Genomic DNA, 26,038 nt, shown 5'->3' on the forward strand with positions numbered 1-26,038 from the left:
CGTTTGGGGAGCTGTGCTCGAGTGCCAGCTGATGGCTTTTGTAATGCTCGTCCTTGCTCAGATCACTTTAACATCCCGCCTAGATGAAGGTATTTCGTTTTTGCTTTCTCTCTGAAATGCTGGATGCTGGCAGGAGGGGTTGTGTTGTGTTTTGCGAGCAGAGTGTGTCGATTTAAATAATTTTAAGAGTCAAATCTTTGCTATAATCACGCAGGGCTTTCGTTTCTCTATCTGTTTATCAATCTCTCTATAGCCATACAAATATTTAGCACGGATTATTGAGAGTAAAACGAGTGTCAGATCTGAAATATAACGAGTTCTTGCAGGAGAGCAGGGACATGTGGCTCCTGGGCTTGTTATTCAATGTGTCTTTAACCCTTTTGCCCCCAGCACCAGGGTGGCTTTCAGGGAGCAGTCACTGCCCTAACATGTCCCCACGAGCTGGCAGCAGGTAGATCATGCTGTTAAAACAGATCAGGCTCAGCCCCTCGTTTTGGGGGTGATGTATCTTAAAATATATCATTATGAAGCTTACCTCGATATTTTGTTTCAAATTTGGATTTTTGTCTTCTAAATGCCTCCAGTGTCAAGTTTCTAAATGAGTCGAGCATCTGGGCAGAGGTGTAGGTGAATTCCTGGGCTGCAGCTCGGTGCTGAGATCACGGGGTTCTCTTGTTTGTGTTAGCAAAGGAGATAGAGCCCTTCAGTTTGATTGCTTGGAATGGAAGGGGAGCAGCCAGCAGGGACCGTGCCAGGCAAGAGCACCAAAAGCTCCAGTGCAGCCCGTGGGAAGGGCAGGGAGCCCCTGGAGGAGCCCTCCGTGGCCATGGAAGTGGAGAACGAAGGCGCCAGGGAGCCTGAAGGCAGAGAGCCTCCCCAAGGTAGGTCTGGGCTGCCCGGCGTGCTGCTCACCGAGCCTCCTCAGCAGCAGCCTGCATTTCCAAACCCTTCCAGGAGGGATTTGCTCTTTTCCCTTCTACAAAGCAGCACTGAAACCCCTGGCAATTTCAAAGTGCTTTAAAATGGTCAAACTCGCTCGCAAAGAGTTAAAGGGTTTGGCCCAGCACAAGTGCAAAAACAGTTTGTAGCCTTTCTCCTAATAAAGCCCATTTTAGAGCTCTGATCTGGAACATTGGACTGAAGGTTGTGGTACAACAGCAGGGTTTTTCAAATTTATAGGCAGCCAATGGTATGGGATTTCTTGGAATGGAATAAATGTCAAGTTTATTTACTTAACTCTTAAAATGATTTGACTTTCTTTTTCATGAAGCAGTGTATTTTCTTGAGTTCCTTGAGTTGAGCTTTTGCAGAAAAAAATCTGCAAAAGCAGCAGCTGTGTAACTTTTTAGGGAGCCAGATGTGCAGTTGTTCACGGCAGGTATTTGACAAACACATGGAAATTGGTGGCAGAATCTGCTGCTCGTTGGAAGGAGCAGCGCCGGTGCCTGGGGAGAAGCTGCTCTGCTGATATCCAGGGGGCCAGTTTGTTTTCGTAACAAACTTCCTGTCTGTGCAGAGCAGCCGTGCTGTCACTGCAGCTTTCAGAGCCTCTCAGAGATCCCCAAATCCTGCACGGAGACTCTGAAACGTGGCTTTGCACTTATTCATTTAAAGGCTTTGCCTGCTGCACATTTGCAGATTTATTGTGATGCTTGGAGCTGCTGGAATTGCAGGGGGCCTGTTAAAGTGTGTTGGAATAAGAATTACATAATGAAAGAACAAACCCAGCGATGGGACATCTTAAGTAGCTCTTAAAAAACATTTTGTTTGTGGAAAGAAGAATTTTAATTCCACTCAGCTCATATTAATAACTACAGGCCAAAATGTAGCTTGATTCAGACAGAAATGATGTTTGCTTTTTTCGGTTCAACATTTTAAAAGGTGTCAAATCACTGAGAGCTTACAATTGTTTCTTTTTTTTGTTGTTTTCTTTTTTTTTTATCTTTGTTTGGATGGGTTTTAGCAGGCTCAGATGAGGTGGTGGATAATCGAAGTTTAGAAGAGATTTTGGGTAGCATCCCTCCTCCCCCACCTCCAGCAATGACCAGTGAACCTGGTGCTCCTCGCCTCATGATCACTCACATTGTAAACCAGAACTTCAAATCCTATGCAGGGGAGAAAATTCTGGGACCTTTTCACAAGGTATCTTTCTTTTTCCTTAAGTAGTTTGGAACTGAAGGTAAGACTTGACTGGGTGGTATTATTCCTTCCTGCATTTTCTTCATCTAAGCTGACCTCAAAATAACTGAAAAAATATTTAAGGCTTAGAAATATTTTGATAGTAATATTCTAAATTAAGTAGAGAAAACAGTTAAGTGCAACTTTGCAATGCTGTGCAATTTTCATTTGTCAGCACAGCTGAGAAAAGCTCTCTTTTCTCTTGATTTCGTTTGCTGGAGAACTTTGAGGGCCGTGTTTGAAGCAAGAGAATATTTTTTTGTGCCCACAAGAGACTTACGTGGCCGAGCATGAAACTTTGCTTGCGAAGGCTGCAAAGTGCAGGGCTTTGGGTTCAGCAGAGCAGCTGGGAAAGCTGAGCTGAGCTCTGGGGCTTTTATTCACTTTTACCTTGGCAGCCAAAGCTCAGCTCGCAGACACTGCACGCACGGGGAACGATTGTGCCTGAGGGGGTGAGGGCTGCTGGGCAGCGCCGCTTTCCCTCTGCAGCTCCTTTTCCCCTCTCTGTGCAGCGTTTCTCGTGTATCATCGGCCCGAACGGCAGCGGCAAATCCAACATCATCGACTCCCTGCTCTTTGTGTTCGGCTACCGAGCCCAAAAAATCCGCTCCAAAAAGCTCTCGGTGCTGATCCACAACTCTGATGAGCACCAGGACATCCCCAGCTGCTCTGTGCAAGTTCACTTCCAAAAGATCACTGACAAGGTAGGTGTGAGCCCGGCTTGGTGCCCTCAAGGAGCTGAAAAACTTGGAATATTTGCTTATTTTCGTTGGAGCTGGGGAAAACTTCATAGCAAGATTAGTTTACCTTTGGGATATAAACCATCAGTGTTAATTAACTTTAAAAATCCTCTGTTGAGCAGTGCAGCTCTTAAAGCCTTTGTAAGGACTCTTTAATTTGCTGCAGGACTAATATGTGGTGGATTTCTGTTTGAAAACAATTTAGCAATTTTTCATCATCATTTTTAGAAGAACTCGTTTTAATTTGTAATCTTGTTTACCTCAAGTAAATAAATTTATTTCTGCAATTAAAAGAATTAATGGAAATTTATAAGTCTTTATTTGTACATATTAGATATTCTTAAATGTACCACACAAATATATGCATTAAGAATTAAAACCTATTTAAGAAACTTTTCAAACCAATTAGAAATTATTTTAGGTTATCTAAATTTAGAAAAAATATATAATGAATCTGAAACTTATTTACACTTTATGTACTGCAAACATGCCTGCAATTTTGTAACAGATTTTTCAGCAAAAATTCTGGGCCCCACATTTTACCACTAAAATATTTTAAAGCTGATATTTTGTTTGAACGAAATAGAAAGTGTTGGCAAATTAAAAAAATATTTCTTTTGCTTGCTGCTTTGTGTACTGATAAAAACTTAAGCTTTTTTTTGTTGATTTATTGCAATTGTGGTACAAAAAAATTTTCTCCTAATTTTAATTTCTTTTTTGTGCACACATTGAAACTTTTTAATTTAGGCTCAACCAAAAAAGGGGGAAGTGTACATTGACATTCCAAAAATGGTGTAAATAAAGTGGAGCATTTACAGCCTTTTTTAGGAACTGTTTGAAAAGACACTTATTTTTTTTCTTTTTCTGTTTATAATAACCAGATTAAAAAATTCATCTATTTAAATTTTTAATTTTTTTTTTTTTTACTTTGTGTGGCCATCCAGAAGCTGAATTTGATTTAAAACCAGAGAACAATTTGAGAGCTCTTGGGGGTTAATTTGGGTAAATTTGAACTTCTTGAAGCAGCTTTATTTTGCCTGCTGCTCTGGAGGTGAATGGAAGCTCTCTTTGGAAGCTCTGCTGTCACATTTGTCACATCTTTAATGCTGGGTTATTTTCTGTCCTGGAGGAGCTGGGAGTGCTCAGAGCTGTGCAGCCCCCAGGGCAGGGACACAGAGCCCCTGCAGCCTGGCCATGCTCAGGGGAAAGGCACCACACAGACACAACTCTGGGCACTTTTTGTCCATTCTCAAAGGAGTTTTTTGTTGTTTTTCTCTCTTTTTTTAAGATGCAATTTTAAGACAGCTCCCACTTGTACAACTCAGAGTCCATGATAAAAACATCTCATGATGAAACTTATCCTGTTAATTGTGAAATAGGAGGTAAATTCCCATGGACAGTAATTGTTTCTCTGGCTTTGTGTTTCCTCAAAGCAGGAAGGAGATGATTATGAAGTCATTCCAGACAGCAAATTCTGGGTCTCTAGAACTGCCTATAGAGACAATTCCTCCACCTACTGCATCAATGGCAAGAAGAAGACATTCAGAGATGTTGGTGTGCTTCTCAGGAGCCATGGCATCGACCTGGACCACAACAGGTTCTTGATTTTACAGGTTGGTGTGTGAGTAACACCCATCTCCAAGTTCTATTTCCAGGTAAAACTGAAAAATGCAGGTTTGAAAAGCTGCCTTGAAGTGCTGTAGCAGCACATCATGGTTTGCATGCTCTGCTCAGGGTGCAAATGATGATGTGCTGCTGCAGGAAGGGAAGGCTCAGAGCTCTGGGGTTCCTGTCCCTTGCCCAGGAGGGAATTCTGTGTTTGCCTGCAGGACTCGTGCTCGTCCCGCCCTAGCAGCACGTAAATATTGGAGTGTCACAGAGCCCAACCCCAATATTCCTGTGCTGCTTCAGTGGGGCAGAGCCTCAGCACCCACCTGGGGGTAACTCAGCTGCATCAGTGCTGATTGAAATCTGGGTTGTTGAATTGTTCATCTGCTGCTCTCACAGACGTGGATTTACTGAGAATTGAGTGCGAAATGAATTGTGCAAAATAACTGCAACAAACATCCCCTGAATTGTGTTTGTTTTTACACTTGTTTACCAGCTCCAGAAATAGTTTTAACCAGTGTTCATAACCAACTACAGTTCACAGCCCATACTGTAAAATTAATCACAATTTGTCAATATAATATCATTTATATTCATGTTTGACCTTCACATTCTGAGGCTTGCTTGCATCTGTTTGCTGTTTTAAAGTCAGGCTGAAGGGAACTACTTGATTTTTTTTTCCTAGTTTTTAAATAATGAGAATTTTACTATGTGCCAGCCAATTAAAATGTAAATTAAGCTGCAAGTATTTAAATATTAATTATATTCAATAACTATTTCTGCCATTACCTGTAATTACTAATAAGTCCCAAATCTACTCTGGCCTAGAAATTTGTGATCAGTGGGAGCTTCCCAAGGTCTGAAATGTTTAATAGAGTTTATTTTAGGCTGGGTTCTGTCAAAGGAGCTTCCAGTTCCCCTCTAAAAAACCCAAATATTTAAAGAACTTGTAGCTGGGTGGCTGTGCTTGCTTCACTTCCTCCAGGCTTTCTGTGCAGTCCTTTTGCACAGCTACACCCACAAAAAGGATATCTCTGTTTGCAAGTCTCCATGCCAATTCATTATTTCCTCCAGCACTTCATTCCTGTATTTGCTGCTTCAGGATGGGGCAAGAAACACCTCCAAGAAAACAACTTGGAGTAAATACAGTAAATACATTTTTTTTTTTTTTAAGAGTTGTTTTACAATCTCATTTTGCCAGGATTTTCAGAAGGGAGAAATGGGGAAGTGCAGGATGAAGCAGGGTGGGAGTGCTGGGGCTGAGACCCCAAAGCTCAGTGAGAGAACCCTGGGAGCAGGGGAGGGGAACATTTGGAAGAGAATATTGACACCTTCATTTATTTTATATTTTTTCCCCAAAATGGAATTTGTTTTCTTCTCCCACAAATTATTTTAATGAGGGCAGCATCCCTTTTTTCATAGAAACTGGAATTTCAGGCTTTCCACCCTCCAAAGGGAAATAAGGGAAGTAGAGCAAATATTAACCATAAAGCAGAGCTTTCCCACCAGAATTTTCATATTTCATCACACCAGGCTTTGTCTCAGAGGCTGCACTGAGATTTTCTGCCTTTTTTAGCCTTCCTGACAGGGCAGGGCCTTTCTCTTTGCCTTTTTAAAGTGAAATCCACTGATCTGGCTGTCCAAAATTCACTATTTCCACTTGGGAAATGTGGCAATACTTTCCACAGAATGACAGCACAACTTCAACCCCCAAATCCTAAAATTTATGGTTAGAAGGAAATAAAACCATCTAAGGCTGTGAATTGTTATCACAAGGATTGCATTTCCCCCCCTAATATTTTTCAAATAATTTAAAGTTGAAGGGGTAAGTAACAGGTTTATTTGGCTTTTACTTTTAGTTTTGCTGCTTAAAAAAAAAAAGAGTTTAATTAAGCTAAATTTAACCAGGTATTTATCATTTAAAATAAGTTATAAATCTCTGATTTTTGACTGTATCAATAGGGTGTAATTAAAATATTTCATTTGTACTCTGGATTTTGGGGGAAATATTAATGCAGGATTATCAGTGCTGCTTTGGGTGTGTGACAGAACATTTGCTGTCAGCACTACAGAAAATGTTGTAGCAGAACATGTCCTACATGTAGCACCAACACCTTCAGAGCTTTGATTTTATCTTGCTCACATAATTGCCATTACTCAATGGAAAATATTTGCTTTTTAGAAGGCTGCTTCAGGTTTTTTTGCTTCCTTTTCCCCCTTTCAGCCCCTCTTTTGCAGTGTTTTTCTGCTGATTTTGGTGCTTTTTAGGGTAAAATTTGAAAGCTGAGTTTTGATAAGGTGTTTCTGCTGATGTCAAACTGAAAATATTCAAATCAAACTGCTGCTGACTTCTGTGAATAAAATCAGAAGAAAGCCCCAAACACCGGTGGGAAAACAGAAAATGTGAGAGTAATTGAGTAGTTCTAGAAAAAATACAAATTCTGTGCCTGAAGTTCAGATTGAAATAAATCTGCTTTCAGAATTCTTCTGCTTCCAGTGGGTGCTGCCAGCACAGAACAGGAGGAGTTTGTCACTTCTGGGATCCTTGACTCCAACACTCCATAGTGCATGTTTTTAATAAATTCCCTGTGCTTTTAGTACTTCAGGAATAGATAATTATTATAATAATGATTATTTTAAATCATCACAAACACGTTGCATTTTAATGAGCTTGCCACAGCCTAAAACTGCAGCAGGAAAAAATGCATCTTGTCACTTAAAAAAAAAAAGAGTTTGGGGGAAAACCTGGCACCTTGCTGTGCTTTCCTGTCTGCCACACCTTGGAGAGGTGTAAAGAACAACAAATAAATAATTGAGCTTTGACTGAAAGCCTTGGAGGGCTGACAGACTCAGTGTTTGTGCTGCTCTCTGCAAGGCTCAAGGCTCTGAAAGCTCAAAGCTGTCAGCCTTTGCAGTGAGGAGGAACTGGGAGCCCTGAGGTGCAGGGGATATTTGGGATCTGTGCCATGGGCAGGGGGAGAAGCAGAGTCACACAAAGGTGGAAAAGCCACATGGAGCTGCCCAGGTAACCCCAGCAGCCCCTGTGCACATCACTATTGCAGGATTCATTCTGCATTCACAGCAGCAAACTTCTAAATTCATTTGAATTGATTTCAGAATCTTACAAACAAATTAAAACTGTTTTAAGTCAATTTTGTCCTAATTACGGTGATTTTTAGTAGAATATATTTGATGAACTTAATTAAAATATTCTCCTGTCATCTTAGGTCTAAACAACTGCAGGGGTTTTATTTGGTGTATTTTCTAACTGGTTTTATTTTGTATTTTGGAGCTCAGTTTTATCCTGTGGCAAGATGAGGCTGCCAGGAAGGAAATTCTGTCAGGTTTTTCACCTGCTCCTGTGGGGAAACAATGGGGGAGTCACTTCAGGGGAGTGGGGAGGAAATGAGGGAGAGATTTTCTTCTCCTTTGGGATAAAGCAGAAATGCCCAATTGGTGAGGTCTGTGCTCCTCATGGGACACTGGGGCTGAGACTAGAAATGGGATTAGAAATGGGGTTATAAATGAGGTTATAAATGGGATTATGAAATATCTGTGCTGCCAGCATGGGGGGGTGAAAAGAGGGTTGTTCCTGTAGGAAATTCTGCAGGAGAACATGGAAAAATGGGAGGATAAAATAAGTGAGAATTGAATATTTTCTTCAAATCTCTGGAACCCCAAAAACAAATCCAACATTGCAGGTTGGGTTTGCCAATTGCTGATTTAAATTCCAGAGTGACTCTGGGTGTGCACTCACTTTGTGCTCTGCTATTAAACACAGCAATGTCCCTAAAACTTGTACACTTAATTCCAGAATGCAGAATTGAAGTTTTGTGCACACAACTGAGTGTTGTGGAAAGGCTCAGCCTGAGATTTTCCTCATCTCTGGCCAGTGGTGACATTGTAGATTTTTATAAGTGTTTTATTTTGTATTTGACTTTTATTTCCCACTGAGTTTTCCTGGAAAGGAGTTTTGGTGTTTTTTTCCCCCTGTATATTCACCATGTGGTAAAATTGAAGTGCAGAAATGAGACAGGACTGCAAGCATTAAATAATAGCAACAATAACATGGAATTACAGAAAAAAAAAATCTCCAGCCAATCTGTTGTAACTTCCCAGAGCTGTGTTACAGCAGGAGGACAATGAGGTTATGGAATGTTTGCTCTCTCCATACATATTCCAAAATCCATGGGTGCAGAATTGCAATTCATGGGCAAAGCTTTATGAGATTAAATAAATAAATTAAAGATACAGAAATTTAGGATTTATTTTTGCCATTATTTATTGTACTCCTGCTTAAAAAATGAGAGCTACCATTGTGGTCAAGTGGGAAAAAAACCCCCAAAGCCAAGTGTGAGCACAAAAAAGAAAAAATTAAAAATTGAAATCTGGGAGAGAGGGTGAAATCAGAGGAAGCTGCAGACAGAGAGAGGGAGATGCTTCTCTCATTTTGCTGCCTAAAGGCTTTTTGAAGAGAAAAATGCACTTTTGGTGCTTTGATAGCAAGAAATTGATGGCACAAAACAGCCAGGAAGTACAAATGCAGTGAGAAAACAAAACTCCACAAGATCCAGGCTGCTTTTGCTCTGAATGTTCCTCACCTTGGCTGTGCTGCAGTTCAGGCTGTGCCAGACAGGTGGGACTGGAGCTGCAGGAGCTCTGTGTGCAGGAATGGGTGAAGAACAAAGGAAATGCAGGAATTAGCCTTGTTCTCTTTGAAATCCCTGGAAATTCAGCTTTATAACAAACATTGCAGATATTTTCATGGGATTTTTCCTCTCTCACTCTGCCTTTGCTCCTGGTGATGCTGAGGAGTTTTCAGCCCCTGGAGAAGCTCTTGCAAAATCTCCTTCTCTCCATTTGCCTCAGTGTTGGAGAGAAGTGAAACATTGCTGTGCTCTGGAAAATAGAGCCAGTAGAGCTTGACTTTTACTGAGAGAGGTTTGCCCTGTGCTGGGTCACTTCTGTCTCAATTCCATGGTAAAAAGTTCAGAAAATGATTGAAATGGGGCTGTAATTTGAATTAAGATGAGTTTTTCCATTTGAAACAAATAGCAGATTTTAGCTCTGGCTGCTCTAATCCTCCACAAAAGTGCAAATCAAGGTGGTTTTTACACTGCTTATATTCAATTTTAATTACCTGGGCATTTATAGCACTATTTCATCCCAAATGTCCCTTAATCTTGTGATGCTTGATAAATTCAATTATGTGCTAATCACTGTGTTCAGAGATTAATTCCATTTTATTTATGCCATACCATAAAATTGCAAAATAATTTATGTGATACTCAATTTAGAAAGCAAATATTACATATTGATATGTTATAATAAGGTATTATTATTGTTAAATATTAATTCCAGGACAATTGGAATTCTGTGGAACAGGTGTTAAGGTTGGATCACAGTAAAGTTTGCTGAGACTCAAAGATTTTGGTCTCAATAAGAAAAGTTCCTTTTATGGGGGTTCAAAAAGCTTTAAAAGCTCTGCTATTATAAAAATATGCTGCTGCAACAGTGAAATTACTGAAATATTGTTCTGAATTTCAAAAAATTGTCTTAAAAATACCAAGTATCATAAGTCACAAGGTCCACACATTAAATTTTCTGGTGGTTTAATGGGATTTTGTAACAAATTTATGTATTTTGACCTGTCCCAAACCAGGGAAGGTTTCCTGATCCACAGTGTTGCATTTTCCAGGAAATGCATTCTCTAAAGCCATTTCTTCTGAGCACAGCTGGGATTTTCACTTCAGTCAGATGTCACTTTTATCCATCTCTGATTAGTGGTGGAGAGTTCCCTTAAAAAAACCCAAAACAACAAAAGCTAAAGCAGCCCAAGGGCACCATGAAATCCCCCCCAAACCCACCCAGAGTGCCCTGAGCTGGTGCCTGGCACGGGGCATTCCCAGCCTCTGAACTCCAGGCTGTCCCAGGGCTCTCAGCTGTTAGAGCTGAGCTTAAACCAGCAGAAAGGGAACTCCAGAATCCTGGAAAGGTGTTCTTACCTCCCTGGTGCTCCAGTTACTGTGTGGGACACTGACAGAGCTCTGGGGTGCTGCAGTGACAGTGTGGGCACAACCCAGCTGCTGCCTTCCCAATTTAGCCCAAATACTCAGGGCTGAGGAGACCAAGCAATAATCAAGGAAAACAAACATGTCCTAAGGTTCTCCAGAAACAGCTCAGCCTGCCTGGGGCAGGGCTGGATGGGATTTGGGGAGGAATTCCTGCCTGGAGGGTGGGGAGGGGCTGGCATGGGATCCCTGGCAGTGGCCAGTGTTCCTTGGGGCCCCTTCCAACCCAAAAAGTGGTGTTTGCTCTTCATGAAGAGTTCTCAGCCTGCTGTCAGTAATTTTTCAATGCCAGAGCCTTTTTGCCATCCCTGTCTGTACCACAGCAGAACTTTAGGGTGGATGTGGTGGCTGGATCCCAAAAGTGCCTCATTCCTGTTCAGCACTGTCCCAGTGCCAGCTCTGGGGCTGGGATCAGCACTTTGTGCCATAGCTTTGAGGAACAGGAGCCAGTCCCACAGGGAATGTTCTGGAACACAGCACAGCACTGGGCCTTACCTCTGGAGGGTCTTGTTTCTATTCCACAATTGCAGGAAAAGCCTCATGAGTAGATCAAACTTTCCCTTTATCAGGCACTTAGAAAACCTCGTTAAAAACTCCAATCCATGTGTGCCAGAAAGCTCAGGTTAGAGCTGAGCTGAGAGCATCAGCTCTGTTCCTGCTTTTAGAGAAAACAGTGGCTGTGGGCAAATTCAGAGTTTTAAACCAGTGCTGGAACATGCTGCCAGTCCTGAAACTTCCTTTAAACTTTTCCTCTTTTCTTAGGTACAATAGAAAATTAAATCATTAAATCGAGGAAGTATCTTAAACATCACAGCTGTGAATTATTTAGCTGTGCAAAGAAACACAGGTTCCAAATTGCAGGAATTTATTCCTCATGCTTTTCACCAGAGCAGCCATGTCCAGCTGAGCAGGGCTCTTCCCTTCTTTTCCAGCCTGGTTTGTCCTGGTTTGCCCCAGGGCTCAGCTGCTGGCTCGGAGGTGTTTCCCCAGATGAGGTGGGGCTGTAGGATTCCCAGTGGGAATTCAGTGGGAGCTGAGCTGCTGCTGGATGGGTGTGCCTGGGGCAGAGCTGGGGCTGCCCACGTGCAGACACTGGGTGTGAAGGCTCCACAGGCTGCAGAGCTGGAATTGGGTTTGTGACTCCATTCAGAGCTCTGGCACTGAGTGTAGAACCTTCCCAAAGGGCGTGGGGGGTATGGAAATGTGGAATCCTGGCATGGCTTGGGCAGAAAGAGACCTTAAATCCCACCCAGTGCCACCCCTGCCATGGCAGGGACACCTTTCACTGTCCCAGGTGCTCCCAGCCCTGTCCAGCCTGGCCTTGGGCACTGCCAGGGATGCAGGGGCAGCCACAGCTGTGCCAGGGCTGCCCACCCTGCCAGGAACAATTCCCAATTCCCAATCTCCCAGCCATCCCTGCCCTCTGGCAGTGGGAGTCACTCCCTGTGTGTCCCTCCATCCCTTGGGAACAGTCTCTCCATCCTCCCTGGGGCTTCTCCAGCCCAGCCCCAAGGCTGGATTTCCCCAGGAATTCCCTCCCCCGTGTGCACCTTTGGTTCCCGTTGGCACTGCCCATGGCTGGGGGTTGCCATCCATTTTGACTGTCTGAGCAGAGCCTGCATTTCCTCTCTGTGTTACTGCTCCTGTCCTGTCCCTGAGCCACAGGAGTGCAGCTGGGGGCAGGCACTGAACAATTGCAGGGTTCTGCTGGGCACAGCTGGGGTGCCAGCCCTGCCCAGGGAGCTCCGAGCTCCTTCCCTCCCGCTCCACAAATGTCGGCCTGCCCCGCCTTGCTTTCACTTTCACAACCTCGGGCAGCCCAGCATTGACAGAGTGAGGAGCTTTGGGGCTTTAAATTCACTGTTCAAACACGGGATCCAGTAATGAGCACTGGTAATTAATTAGGAAACACATCAATTGAGTTTTAGCATTGTAACATCTGTTTGCTCTGTTAATCATTGGCAAGGAGAGCAGGTACAACCTTTTTACTCTCCTTCATCAATTCAAGGAAACCCTTAATTTCTTTTCTGGAAAAATATTTTTCTTTTTTTTTCTGGAAAACTTTTTGTTTCTTAAATCTGGGCTGAACTAAACAGATTTTTTAAATATATTAATAGTATAAATATTAAATAATACTCTTATTATTTAATTAAGAATTTATAAATATACTTGGTTATTGAGAAATAAGTATATTTCTAAATATACTTATTTCTCAATAAGAAAGTAATTCAACAACTCAAATTAGTGAGCTACAGAGAAACCCCACAACTGCACGATCATCTTTCTTAGAGGTGGTCAATTCTGTTTAGCCAAATAATAGAAATTTGATTCATTCCTTGTCCATAATTGCCATTTTTCCTGTTTAATCCAAGGTGGGTTTGTGATTTCCAGCACAGAACACGAGGGCTGAGAACCCAGTGCAGAAACCTCAGTCCTGAGCTGCACTGAGTTCAGTCTTTGCTGTGATTGTTTCCTCGTGGATGTGAGCACAGGAAATGCTGCAATGCCAGAAGGAGAAGGATTTGTGACAATCCCAGAATCACTGGGGGGGTGGCACAGATTCCTCCCCAGTTCTGGGGACAGAACCCACACTTTGGTGGCAAGGGAGCAAATTGGGGTTTTATACAATCCAGCAGCAGTTATTCACAAATTGAGTGGTTTGCTTTTTGAGATGTGCAAGAAATTAAAATAAGAGTTGGGTTTTCAGTAACACAAACTGGCCTTGTCACTGGGTCTGTTTAATCCTTCCTAAATCTTATTTCTGAGAATTGAAATTATTTTTAATACCCTCTAAATTACTTGAAATTAACATGATACATAAAGGAAAATTACATAAAGAAACCCTCATACCCAAAGAATCCTTTTCTTTCTCCACCAAGGAAGCCCCAATTAAATTAATTCCAATTCCAGTTCATCTATTAGCCAGGATTTTATGGACTTTCTGTTTCTAAAGGGACCTTCAGGGACTTCAATCCTGATTAAACTCTTGCCAAGGGCCTGCTTTATTCTCCTCTTCTTTTTTTAGGTTGGGGAAACACGTTTTGAATCTTTAGAGAATGAAGCAACGGTCAGACCTGAAAGGTGGCTCCACTTCACCTTGGACAGAAAATTTCTCTTTATTCTGATCTTTGTTTTCCCAAATAAATGTGAAGGTTGGACTTGATCTTGGAGACCTTTTCCAGCGTTAATGATTCTGTGATATTCCAGTTTGAATAACTTTAATTGCTGCCTTGTTTTATTCTGTTTTTATAACATTTCATACTCATTCTGTAGATTTTTTTTCAGAATATTTTCCCCACCTCAGAAAAAAACCAAAACCTAAGAAAAGCCCCACCTAACTTTTGTTTTCCAAGGGGGAGGTGGAGCAGATTGCCATGATGAAGCCCAAGGGGCAGACGGAGCACGACGAGGGGATGCTGGAGTACCTGGAGGATCTGATCGGCTCGGCGCGGCTCAAGGAGCCCATTCACACCCTGTGCCGCCGGGTGGAGCTGCTCAACGAGCAGCGCGGGGAGAAGGTGAGGGGGGCTGGCCAGGGTGGGACCGGCCCGGGGAGGGGCTGGCCAGGGTGGGAGCGGCCCTGGGAGCAACCACTGAGTGTGGAACCGAGCCTGGGAGCGGCTGCCGGGGTGGGAGCAGCCACTGAGGGAGCCTGGCACCCGCTGGTGAGTGTGCCCTCATCACTCTACAACTCCTAAAGGTGCCTGTGCCCAGGTAGGGTTGTGCTTTTTCTCCAGCAGCACTGACACAACCAGAGCACACAGCCTCAAGCTGCACCAAGGGAAATAGAGGTTGGATATCAGGAAAAAGTTTTTACAGGAAGGTGATAAAGTTCTGGAGTGTTCTGCACAGGGAGGTGGTGGAGCCCCCATGCCTGGGTGTGTTTAACAAAGCCTGGATGTGGCACTGGGGGCCAGGGTTTAGGTGAGGTGTTGGGGCTGGGTTCGACTCAATGATCTTGAAGGTCTCTTCCAGCCCAGTGATTCTGTGAACTCCTGGGGCATCTCAAACAAATCCCAGCATTTCCTGTGGGGGAATTCAGAATACACAGAGTTACTGCTGATGCCTCAGGTTTTAGATTTTCTATGTTTCAGACTCTGTGCAGCTGTAGTGTGCAGTTCTGAGCTTCATATTAGAAGTGTTACTTCATATTACTGCTCACAGAGCAGGAGACAAAACAATTCCTGCTCCAGCTGGGCACCAAGGACAAATGACCCAAATCTCAGCCCAGGAGCACAAACCCCGTGGGCTGGAGAGAGAAAAACAAGCAGGGTGGGACTGCCTGGGCTAAAGCTGCAATGGGACAATGAACTGCAAGGTGCAAATGGAGCAGAGCTGATCCCAGGGACAGACCCCGGCAGCGCTCGTGCATTTTGGGGCCATTTTGGTTCATCTTGGGTGCAGCCCTGGCTGGGCTCTGGTGCTGCCCAAGGTGGATCCATGGAGGAGATGCTTTGGATAAATCCCTGCTTTATTCTGAGACTCTGCCCAGCCTCTGCTCCAGGGCAGCCTGCACAAGGCATCACTGCTGCCCCTAAAAATCCTGCTTTTGTAGCATTTTATTGGTGTATTGAGTGCTAATAGGAAAAAAAAGCTCTGAATAAAATCAGTTTGTTCTCCTTGATGTGTCTTTGGAAAATCCTGTAGCAGACTTGTTTTAAAAATAAACATCACCTGCAGTTGTTGGAATTAAATTAAAAATGGCCAGTCAGAAGGCTGAGATAAAGGAAATCACCATAAAATTGCCTTGCAGAGGTAATTCCTGATACCATTTCTCCAGAGGATTCATGTCCTACAAAGGGTTTGGAATTTTCTCCTCATGGTTTCCCCTTGTAGTGCTGGCCCTGCCTCAGCTCTGCCCCTCTGGTTTTTTCCAGTTAAATCGAGTTAAACTGGTGGAGAAAGAAAAAGATGCCTTGGAAGAGGACAAGAACAAAGCCATTGAGTTCCTTTGCTTGGAAAACCAAATATTTAAGGAAAAGAATCAGATGTGTCAATATTACATGTAAGTAATTCTCAGGGTTTGGGCTGGCTTTAATGTGATGGGGCTGCTGTTAAACTTTGCTTCAGTATCTCTAATTAGAAATACTTTCCATTTCTAACTCCAAATTATTGTTAATTTTTGATATTTTACATAATTCTGTTGTTACACTGAGAGTTGGAACTAGACATTCAATGTGAAGATGGAGATAAGTGAGAATTTATTGTTTTATTTTCCTAGCCATGACCTAAAGAAACGAATAAATGACCTGGAAATGCAGAAGGAGAAAATTAATGAAGAAACGAAAAGTATTAATGAGAAAAGCAGTAAACTTGCAGAGGAAACAAAAACCAAGAATAAAGCTTTGAAAGAACTTGAAAAGTGAGTACTTTAGGGATGTGTAGTACTGTGTTTTACATGTTTCCCACCAAAAAATTAAATTATCTGATGACCAGAGTCGCTTCTGGTACATCTAAATACAAAGAAGCATTTAAATTAATGTGCAAAAATAAATTAAATGCACAAAAACAAATTCAATGCACAAAAATAAATGACAGCAAATTCACATAGGTTTGATTTGTTTCTGGGTAAGGTTCACAATTACAATAAGGAAATGTCTGATCTTTTTAATAGATTTAAAATATTTCTTTATATTGACTGTATAAAAAAAGAATTAGTAGATGCTTTTTAGAGTTACAACCCTAATGCTTAGGGACACAAATTTGGGGATTTTTCCCTGGTTTCCTGATGAATCATTGATGCATAAATTGTGTTAAAATTGCTTTGCTTGGGTGCTGATCCCCAATCCAGCTGCAAAATATGGACCTGCTCATCCTCAGGGAATACTGGGGAAAGATGGGAATTATCAATTCTGTCAAGAAAAAAATGAAACTTTCTGAAAATATATTTAATATTGCTTGGGTAGTTGATCTTTTTCTGTTGGAACATCGTTTTTCCAGGGAAAATATTGGGAATATTGGATATTGTTAATTACAAAACCTGAGTAATATTAGCTTAAATTCTCCATGTTGACTTATTAAAGCAACCTTAATAAGCCTTATTTTTATACTATATTAAATAATTATATTTCTTTTTTTTTTTTCTCCAGGAAATGCAATAAAATTACAAAGTTCATAGAGGAAAACAAAGAAAAATTCACTCAGTTGGATTTGCAGGATGTGAAAGCGAGGGAGAAACTCAAACATGCCAAGAGCAAGGCTAAAAAACTGGAGAAGCAGCTTCAAAAGGACAAGGAAAAGGTAAAGGGTTAGATCAGCTGGGTTGGCTTGGAAAAGTGCAGTAAATTGTGGAGACAATGGGAAGGGCACAAGGAAGGTGGAAAATGGTGTTGGAATTTTTTTAATTAGATATTAAATTGTTTTAATTAGAAATGTGAAGCCATTAAATCAGCCCGAGGTGTTGTTTGCTGGTCACTCAGTGCAGTGATCTCTCCATGAGTGGAGTTCATGCATGGAGCTGTGTCACCCCCTGGTCCCTGGGAGCTCTTGGGCTGCCTTTGGCTGCAGGAGGGGTTCAGGAGTTGCTGCCCAGGGCAGAGGAGGCTCAAGGTCCCTTCCTGTGCAGGTGGAGGAGCTGAAGAACGTCCCCTCCACCAGTGCCAAGGCCATCGAGGACGCCACGGCCAAGAGGGAGGTGCTGGCAAAGGCCAAGGACAAGGAGGAGGCCAAGCTCAGGCAGGTCCTGGCCAGCCTGCAGGAGGAGACCAAGGAGATCCAGAAGGAAAAAGAGGTTTGGACAGGCAGGAATCACCCACCTGCTGTAACTTCCCTCTGCTGAAGGAAACCAGCACCAGGCACTTGTGAAATGCCATTTATGGACAATTCCACTGTTCTCAGGGTAGTTCAGAGGAGCCTCAGTGGGAAAGTATCTTACTAAACCCTTGGCTGCTTTTTAGGTGCTCAGACTTCATCAAGTAGCTCATTCCTAGATGTAATGTAAATAATACACTGATTTTCTGCCACCAGATCATTTAAGGCAATGGTGTTGCTTAAATAAATCGAGATATTCTGGAACGATCTGTTCCCAGCCTTTCCCACCCTGACTGTGAATTAATGAACAACCACTTTAACATTTGGTTATTGGTGGTGGTGTTCAGTGCCTGGAGGCTGGAAATTTATCCTGTAAATTTGCAGGGTTATTTTCTGTCCTTGAAAAGGTGGATTCTCCATGGGTTTGAGCTGTCATTTAGGTCAGTGTGTAGGGCTCCTCCCACCTCTGAGAAAACCATCCAAAGCTTGTATGGAAATGCTCTGTGATAACTCCCTGATGTTCTTCATCATTAGGAAAAGCCTTGTTAAATTCCCAGCCTTTCATGTTGATTAATGCAGAAATGCTGCTTCCCCCAGAGAGCAGAGGTGTTTCCTGCTGCCAGGGCTGGAAGAGCCCATGCCATGCCCTGTTCCCGTGCCCAGCTGAGCTGTGCCTGTTCCTGCAGGGCAAGGAGAAGGAGCTGATGGAGTTCAGCAGGGAGGTGACCGAGAGCCGCTCCAACATGGACATAGCGCAGTCGGAGCTGGAGCTCTACCTGAGCAAGTACAACTCTGCCCTGGCCCGCCTCGAGCAGGCCCAGGAGGCCCTGGGCAGCACCTCCAGCACCCTGAAGGAAAGGAAAGCTGCCATCAAAGACATCGCTGCCAAACTACCCCAGGCTGAGCAGCAGCTCAAGGAGGTGAGACTTGACTTTCCCATCTCATTCTGAGTCACACACAGACCAAAGGCTCCCTCTTCTCTTTTGCAGTGATCAGGGTGCAAATAAACCATGACCCAAAATATGTTTTCTAATACTCACTTTGCTGGTGGAGCAAATACTGGATTCCAGACTTACTTTGTTAAACCAATGTTGACTTAACTTAAATCCCACATATCCCTACAAGGGAACAGATTTAATTTGACTCTGAGATGTGGCTGCATTCCTGAGCCTTCTTCAGGTGCTGAGGCCCTGGCACAGGTGCCCAGAGCAGCTGTGGCTGCCCCTGGATCCCTGACAGTGCCCAAGGCCAGGCTGGCTTCACAAAGTGTTTAAACTGCCATTATTGAGATTCTAATTTAGGGAATGCAGTTAAATATAAAAAAAGCCCCTGAACTTCATAAATCACATCCATGCCTGTGTTAGATTGTTCATCTGTACCCATTTTATTTTTCTCTTTCCCTGTTGCAAATCTTCCCTGCAGCAGCCTGGGACAGTGGGAGGTGTCCCTGCCATGGCTGGGGTGGCACTGGAGGAACTTTAATGTCCCTCCCAACCCAAACCATTCTTTGAATTTCACTTCCTGCTCCTCAATCATTCCCCAAAGAACAAAGCCATGAATTGAAGGCTCCCTGAACTCAGTAGATTTTGGGAGGCTGAGGCAATGTCTTTGACCCCTAGAAAGAGAATGCTCTGGAGAAGCTGGGAAGGGAAGAATCCGGGGCCAAGGATCTCGTGCGAAACCTGCGCCGAAAAGTCGAGGAAGCCAAAAGTTCTTTAGCACAGAGCCGCAGCCGAGGAAAAGTGCTCGAGGCTCTGCTCCAGCAGAAGAAATGTGGGAATATTCCTGGCCTCTATGGAAGGCTGGTAAGTGATAGAAGGCTGTTACAATTCAGAGGAGCTGAGTGGTGTTCCTGTCATGAAGTGTGGATTGCCTCACTTCCCTGGCATCAGGAGTTTGGGGAGGGATGCCTCACCTCCCTGGCATTAGAGTTTGGAGAGGGATGCCTCACTTCCCTGGCATCAGGAATTTGGGGAGGGATGCCTCACTTCCCTGGCATCAGGAATTTGGAGAGGGATGCCTCACTTCCCTGGCATTAGAGTTTGGGGAGGGATGCCTCACTTCCCTGGCATTAGAGTTTGGAGAGGGATGCCTCACTTCCCTGGCATTAGAGTTTGGAGAGGGATGCCTCACTTCCCTGGCATTAGCAATTTGGAAAGCAGAGCTGTAAGTCCTGTGGACTTGCTGTAAAATCAAATATTTTTCAGTTCTCTCCAAGCAATGTTGGTTTAAAATACTGAAAATTCAGAACTGAGCTTTTCATTCCTGGTGCATGTCAGTGTAATTGTAAAAGTGCTGGTTTTGTATTCTGCACTTTTTTGTCCGAGGAGAATTATCTCTGCTTCAGAAAAATCAGTTTATTCAGATTGTAAGAAGTGCATTCATGGATTTAGTGGGACACAAGTCAAAGACAGCTCAGGTGCCAGCTATGAGTGTTTGCCCCTCGTTCCTCCATCCTCAGGGGGATCTGGGAGCCATCGATGACAAGTATGATGTGGCCATTTCCTCCTCGTGTGGAGCCTTGGACCACATTGTTGTGGACACCATTGACACTGCCCAGGCCTGTGTGAACTTCCTGAAGGCTGGAGACATTGGAGTTGCCACCTTTGTAGCCCTGGACAAGGTGAGAAAACAAATCATTTTACTGTTAATTGCAGTCTAATTACGTTTCTTTTAAAGCCTTAACATGCCATAGGATAATAGGATGACCTCAGGATTATATCTCAAAGATTGATTCCTTGATTTCCCCTGTGGGTGTAGATGGCTGTGTGGGAAAATAAAATTCAGAAGATCCCAACCCCTGAGAACGTGCCACGGCTCTTTGACCTGGTGAAGGTGGAGGACCCCAAGATTCGCCTGGTGTTCTACTTTGCTCTCAGGGACACTCTGGTGGCCAAGAACCTGGAAGAAGCCACCAGAATAGCATTCCAGAAGGAGAAAAGGTGGAGGGTGGTAACCCTGCAAGGACAGATCATCGAGGTGTCAGGTACTGCAGCCCAGCTGGAGCTCCCTTGGAAGCACTTTGTGGGTGTTAGCACAGCCCAGGGAGCTCTCTGAGCTCTTCTCATCCCTTTTTCTGTAGGAACCATGACTGGTGGGGGAGGAAAGGTCATGAAGGGCAGAATGGGCTCCTCAGTCGTGATGGATATCTCAGAAGAAGAGGTGAGTACAGCATGGAAATGCAATTCCAGCAGAATTCCTTCCTTTGGGCAGTTCTGACACACATGTGCCTTTCAAAGCCGGAGCAGTCTGGAATGGAAGATAATTTTTAATGTTTACAAAGCCAAAATTCCAAATGTTAGCAGAGGTTAGAATGCTTTGAAGTGCATCAGGGATAAAAGGGCTGTCACTGTCAGGGGCTGCCCAGGGAGGTTTGGAGTCCCCATCCCTGGAGGTGGCACTCAGTGCTCTGGGCTGGGGACAGGGTGGTGACCAGGCTCAGGCTGCACTCCGTGGTCCTGGAGGGCCTTTCCAGCCCCAGGGATTCTGGGATTATTCTGTGTTTGTTCACAGCCCAGCCCATTACTGAATTCAGTCTCACGGTGCTCCTGTTGATAGCTTGGACACCATTTTGGCAGAGCAGGATGCAGTTTGCTTTTCCTTCTGAATTCCATTTAGGTTTTAATCTGGAGCTGCTCCTCTTGTTTCTCACTGATGTTCCCAGCACTCAGACTCCCCAAGCTGAAGTTTTTACTCCACTTTCTCCTGTGTTTTAAGAGCACAGGGACGAGCCCTGGCTTGGTTTTGTCATGGTGCCATCAGTAAATACTCCTCTCATGGTGTGCAGATCAGCAAGATGGAATCCCAGCTGCAGAGGGATTGCCAAAGAGCCGTGCAGCGCGAGGAGGAGAAATCCCAGCTGGAGGAGGCCATCGGGAAACTGCAGCAGGAGATCCGGGAGATGAGGAACACCTCGGAGAAATACACAGCGAGCATCCAGGTGAGAGCCCCGAGCATGCCATCCTCTGCCCCACACAGCCCTGGCTGCCCTCAGGGAGCTGCCAGGGACAAGATTCCAGCCCATTTTGTGTTCTCTGCAGGGATTTTCTGAGCAAGAAGTTGATCTCAAAAATCAAATCAAGGAACTCGAAGCCAACGTCGCTGCTGCTGCTCCAGACAAAACCAAACAGAAGGAGCTGGAAAAAGCCCTTGATGGTTATAAAAAAGGTACATTTTGTGGAGAGGGGATTTGAGATACAAGATGTAGTAATCTCTTTTAGCAATAGAGGAAGGAATGGGTTTGGGTTTGTGCTTCAGTTCCCTGTCTTGGTTTGGGACCTCGTTTTTCTAAGGTGTTTCTGGAGATCAGAAAGTAAAACCTCTTTTCTTTGTAATTGCTCAAGTTCATGTTTAAGTCAAGCTAAAGTAAACATGAATTTCAGCATTTTGTTTCTTTGCTTAGATTTTTGTGGTTGTATCACATATTCATAGGGAAAGTTAGTTTAATTAGGGGTAAGAATTGTTAATGAGGAGGCACTGATATAAAAGGCAAGTGAAGGTTTTTGCTTTCTAACCAGGCTCTGCCATGAGTCTTTAAAATAAATCCCTGACTGTGTGTGGGAACACATCCCTTTTGTGCAGTGATGCTGTTCAGGAGGGGCAGGAACCACACATTCACACCAGCTCCTGGGAAATGCTGGTGGCCAGTCCTTGAAATTTACCTTTTGAGCATCTTCTCATTAATTAACTGCAAAGAATGAGCTTGGAGTAAGCTCTAATGCACACCTCCTGTATTGAAGTACTCTGTGTACATTAAATAATCCTGATTAAGAACTGACTGCCCTCTCCTCACACAGTTTATGAGCGCGCGGCTGAGAAGGCCGGGAAGATGGAGGAGGAGGTGAAACGGCTGCACCAGCTCATCATGGACACCAACAACCAGAAACTGAAGGCTCAGCAGGACAAAATTGATAAGATTGACAAGGAGATGGATGAATATTCCTCAGCCATCACCAAGGCCCAGGTGGCAGCCAAGACTGCAGACAGGTACAGCACAGGCAGCCTCAGGCTGGAGCTGTGCTACGTGGGGCTCAGGGAGGGAAAGGGAAGTCAAATTTTGTAGTTTCTAATAGTTTAAAAGTCATGTTTAATCAGCATTTCTGTAGTATTTGCCTGAATGATTTCTTTAATATTGCCTAAACTGCAATATTCAGGATAAAGTCCAAAATAGCACTGGATTGGATGTGCTGGAGCAGTTCAAATCTGAAGGGACTGATTTTATTAGGAGCTCTGTCAGGAAATAAAATGGGATCTATTTTTTATGGGAGCATACCACTCCACAGAGATTCCAAACTCTGAAAGAAGAAACGAAGCCATTTAGTGAGGTCTGGCTGCTGAGGAAGACAGCTTTGTTTTCCTTGGATCCCTCTGGAGTGGGGGAGTTGGTGCCTGAGCCAGCCCCTCCTCCTTGTTGCCAGTGAGATTGTGCTCCTGGGTCATTTTCTGTGAGGTGCACAAAGCTCCCTGTCCCTGGGCAGGAACCTGAAGAAGTGTGAGGAGGCTCTGCAGCGCACGCAGAAGGAGATGGAGGAGAATGAGAAGGAGATGATAAAACTGACAGAAGAGATGACAACGCTGGAGGCCAAAGCCAGCGAGGTGATGAACGAGTGCAAGCAGGCTGAGGTGAGTGCTGGGACCCCTCTGGGCTCCAGGGAAATCAGGGACAGCAGTTAAATCCTCCTGTGTCCCACTGACAGCCATTCTCTCTGCAGAGCAGCCAGGCCATGGCAATGGGGTGTTGTCATTTTTTATACTCACCTGGAAATTATCCTAACCCAGTTTAGGAAAAAGCTAACACCAGGTCTCCCCAAACAAATTGCTGTGTTTCTTAAGCATAAAATTTTTCTTACATATAAAAACTTTCTTAAACATAAAACTTTCCCAGTTATGTGGAATTTTAGTTTCCCATCTAGATTTCTGTGAGAAAGGGAAAACCAGGATGGCTGAAATGCTTTCAAATAAATCCAAGATTTTTATGTCTTTCTCTAATTAGCTAAAAATTAGTGTAGGACCTGTTTGATCCAGATCTGGAATGAAAATACCAATTGCAGCATTTTCTCAGTCATTCCAGAATTCAAGGATCAGTTATAAATCCAAGAATATTTATTTGTTTCCATCCATAGCCATGAGTAAATTAAGTGAAAATAGACTTACCACCTAAAAAAGGGGCAACATTTTAGTAGGTAATTGATTAATGCCCTTTTTGGGGCATTTTGCCTTTTTTCAGGAATCTTTGCCAGCGGTGCAGGAGGAGCAGAAGAATTTACTCCAGGAGATGAAAACTATTCGAGATGCTGAGCATGCCCTTCAAAGTGAAGCTCTGAGCATCAAGCTGAAAATTGAACAGATTGACAGCCACATTTCCACCCACCAGGGAAAGGTTAAATACTGGCAGAAAGAGGTAAGAAATGCTTTTGTTCCAAAGCCTTAAATCAGGGAATTGTGGAATGGTTTGGGTTGGGAGGCACCTCAGAGCTCATCCAGATGAGAATGTCCCTCAGGGACACCTTCCACTGTCCCAGGTTGCTCCAAGTCCTGGCCTTGGGCACTTCAGTGATCCAGGGGCGGCCACAGCTGCTCTGTGGATCTCACAGGATGAACCCTTAGAAAACAGAGGACTCGGCAGAAAATTCCTCTTCAGATCCCAGCTTATTGCTGTATAGGCAGGATCAGGATAATAGCATAAAGGGAATTTATTCTCTTTTTCACTCCCTATTTTAAAGGGACCTGCGGGAAGAATCTTGAAACGTTTGGAGATTAGGAATTTCCCTGTAGTAACCCAGAACAAACCGGTGTTAGAAGCAGCTCCGGGTGTGTGTTAAAGCTGCCACCGCTGTGCTTGCAGATCTCCAAGCTGTCCCTGCACGCCATCGAGGGCCAGGCCCCCGAGGAGCTGCGGGTGCTGAGCGAGGAGGAGCTGGAGGCGCTGCAGGAGCCCGACGTGCTCAGCAAGAGAATCGCGCTGCTGGAGGCGCAGCGGCACCAGCTCCGCCCCAACCTGGGCGCCATCGCCGAGTACCGGAGGAAGGTGCGGACAGCCCCGGGGGGACGGGACAGCCCCGGGGGGACGGGACAGCCCCGGGGACAGAGCCCAGCCTGGGGACACAGCCCAGCCTGGGGGCACAGCCCAGCCTGGGGACACAGCCCAGCCCCGGGGGGAATGACCCTGATCCCCTCCTTCCTTTGGGAAGACAGGAATTTGCTGTTCTGCTGTTAGCAGCTCTCCTTAGCTTAACTTCCTCCTTAGCCAAGGTGGAAGTTGTTTCTAGGAGCTTCTGTGCCTTTTGTTTCCCACACCATCAGTGTCAGGTGACCACAATTTCCTGGGTGATGTAGAAGTCTTTTCCAACCTAAGCAATTCCATGATTCTCCTGGGAATGTTTATTTAACAGAATCAAGTCTTCCCAGCCAACACAGACACACAGTACTGGATTTTCCCTCCTCACATCAGTAATAGTGAACCATTCAATAGATGAAGTATTTTTTATTTTGACACAGGTTTGGTTTTTTGTTTCCCCTCAGCAGCAGAGATGGGAAAAGAGAGAATTTGGGGGTTTTGTTTCAGGGCTGTTGGCCAAGCTGGGGAGAAGGAATGTTCAAATGGTAGGAAACGTGTTTAGTTTTAAACTGCAGCTGCTCTGAGTGCCCTTGGGTTTGGATGTTTCCCCTGCAGGAAGAGCTGTACCTGAAGCACGTGGAGGAGCTGGACAACATCACCAGCGAGAGGGACAAATTCAGAGAGGCCTTTGAACAGCTGAGGAAACAGAGGCTGAACGAATTCATGGCAGGCTTTAATGTCATCACCAACAAGCTGAAGGAGAACTACCAGATGCTCACGCTGGGAGGGGATGCTGAGCTGGAGCTTGTGGACAGTCTGGATCCCTTCTCCGAGGGAATCATGTTCAGGTTTTTAAAATACTTTATATTCTGTTAATTTTTAATCATTGTAGTCCTTTTTTCAACCTGTTTTTAAAGCAAATGCTCACTGATCAACCAAGAAAGGTGAACCACTGCTGAGCAAAAGTGAACACAGAAAGGCTAAATAGCGGGCAAACAGTGCCAGATGTGGGCAAATAGTGACAGAAGCCACAAGTTTCTGCTCAGTTCTCAGATTAATTTCTTTTTCCTGGAAAAAGCAGGAACTAAAGCAGTTGGAAAGCTTTGAACTCCTTTCCCAGCACTTCTTAATTCCCAGGTCACTTCACTCTGCCCAGGGAATGATGGCAGGAGTGCTCCCAGGATAAATCCTGAGCTGGGAATGGCAGTGAGGCACAGAACATCCCCTGTCCCCCAGCCGGGCTCAGGCAGGACCAGCACTGCTGACAGCCCCACCCTTGCTCTGTTGCAGCGTGAGGCCTCCCAAGAAGAGCTGGAAGAAAATCTTCAACCTGTCAGGAGGGGAGAAGACGCTGAGCTCGCTGGCGCTGGTGTTCGCCCTGCACCACTACAAACCCACCCCCCTGTACTTCATGGACGAGATCGACGCCGCCCTCGACTTCAAGAACGTCTCCATCGTGGCCTTCTACATCTATGTGAGTTCATGGCTCAGCCCTCCTCCTCCAGAGGGACACAGTAATTCCTGGCAGGTTTGAGGTCTGGGCTGTGCAGTTTTACTGCTCCCCCTGGATCACACAGAGCTCCCCCAGATCCATCAGCTGCTGGCAGAGTGCACAACTTCAGCTGGGACTGATG

General features: G+C 44.5%; 1 protein-coding gene across 1 annotated transcript in view; it reads left to right on the forward strand.

Annotated features, from left to right (window-relative positions):
- SMC4 (structural maintenance of chromosomes 4) overlaps positions 1-26,038 on the forward strand; it is a 26,567-nt gene continuing 529 nt past the window's right edge. Inside the window, exons 1-23 of the mRNA XM_058031202.1 lie at positions 1-89; positions 686-881; positions 1,964-2,142; positions 2,691-2,882; positions 4,355-4,531; positions 13,951-14,115; positions 15,475-15,602; positions 15,819-15,959; positions 16,687-16,837; positions 17,163-17,327; positions 18,034-18,267; positions 18,967-19,152; positions 19,809-19,970; positions 20,108-20,333; positions 20,430-20,509; positions 21,135-21,287; positions 21,388-21,514; positions 22,144-22,333; positions 22,825-22,969; positions 23,574-23,747; positions 24,192-24,374; positions 25,020-25,252; positions 25,695-25,878. Of these exons, the coding sequence (XP_057887185.1) occupies positions 722-881; positions 1,964-2,142; positions 2,691-2,882; positions 4,355-4,531; positions 13,951-14,115; positions 15,475-15,602; positions 15,819-15,959; positions 16,687-16,837; positions 17,163-17,327; positions 18,034-18,267; positions 18,967-19,152; positions 19,809-19,970; positions 20,108-20,333; positions 20,430-20,509; positions 21,135-21,287; positions 21,388-21,514; positions 22,144-22,333; positions 22,825-22,969; positions 23,574-23,747; positions 24,192-24,374; positions 25,020-25,252; positions 25,695-25,878 (3,735 nt within the window). The 5' untranslated portion in view covers positions 1-89; positions 686-721. The remainder of the gene's footprint in view (positions 90-685; positions 882-1,963; positions 2,143-2,690; positions 2,883-4,354; positions 4,532-13,950; positions 14,116-15,474; positions 15,603-15,818; positions 15,960-16,686; positions 16,838-17,162; positions 17,328-18,033; positions 18,268-18,966; positions 19,153-19,808; positions 19,971-20,107; positions 20,334-20,429; positions 20,510-21,134; positions 21,288-21,387; positions 21,515-22,143; positions 22,334-22,824; positions 22,970-23,573; positions 23,748-24,191; positions 24,375-25,019; positions 25,253-25,694; positions 25,879-26,038) is intronic.

The sequence above is a fragment of the Melospiza georgiana genome, chromosome 10 (genome assembly GCF_028018845.1).
Source record: "Melospiza georgiana isolate bMelGeo1 chromosome 10, bMelGeo1.pri, whole genome shotgun sequence".
NCBI classification, from domain to species: domain Eukaryota; kingdom Metazoa; phylum Chordata; class Aves; order Passeriformes; family Passerellidae; genus Melospiza; species Melospiza georgiana.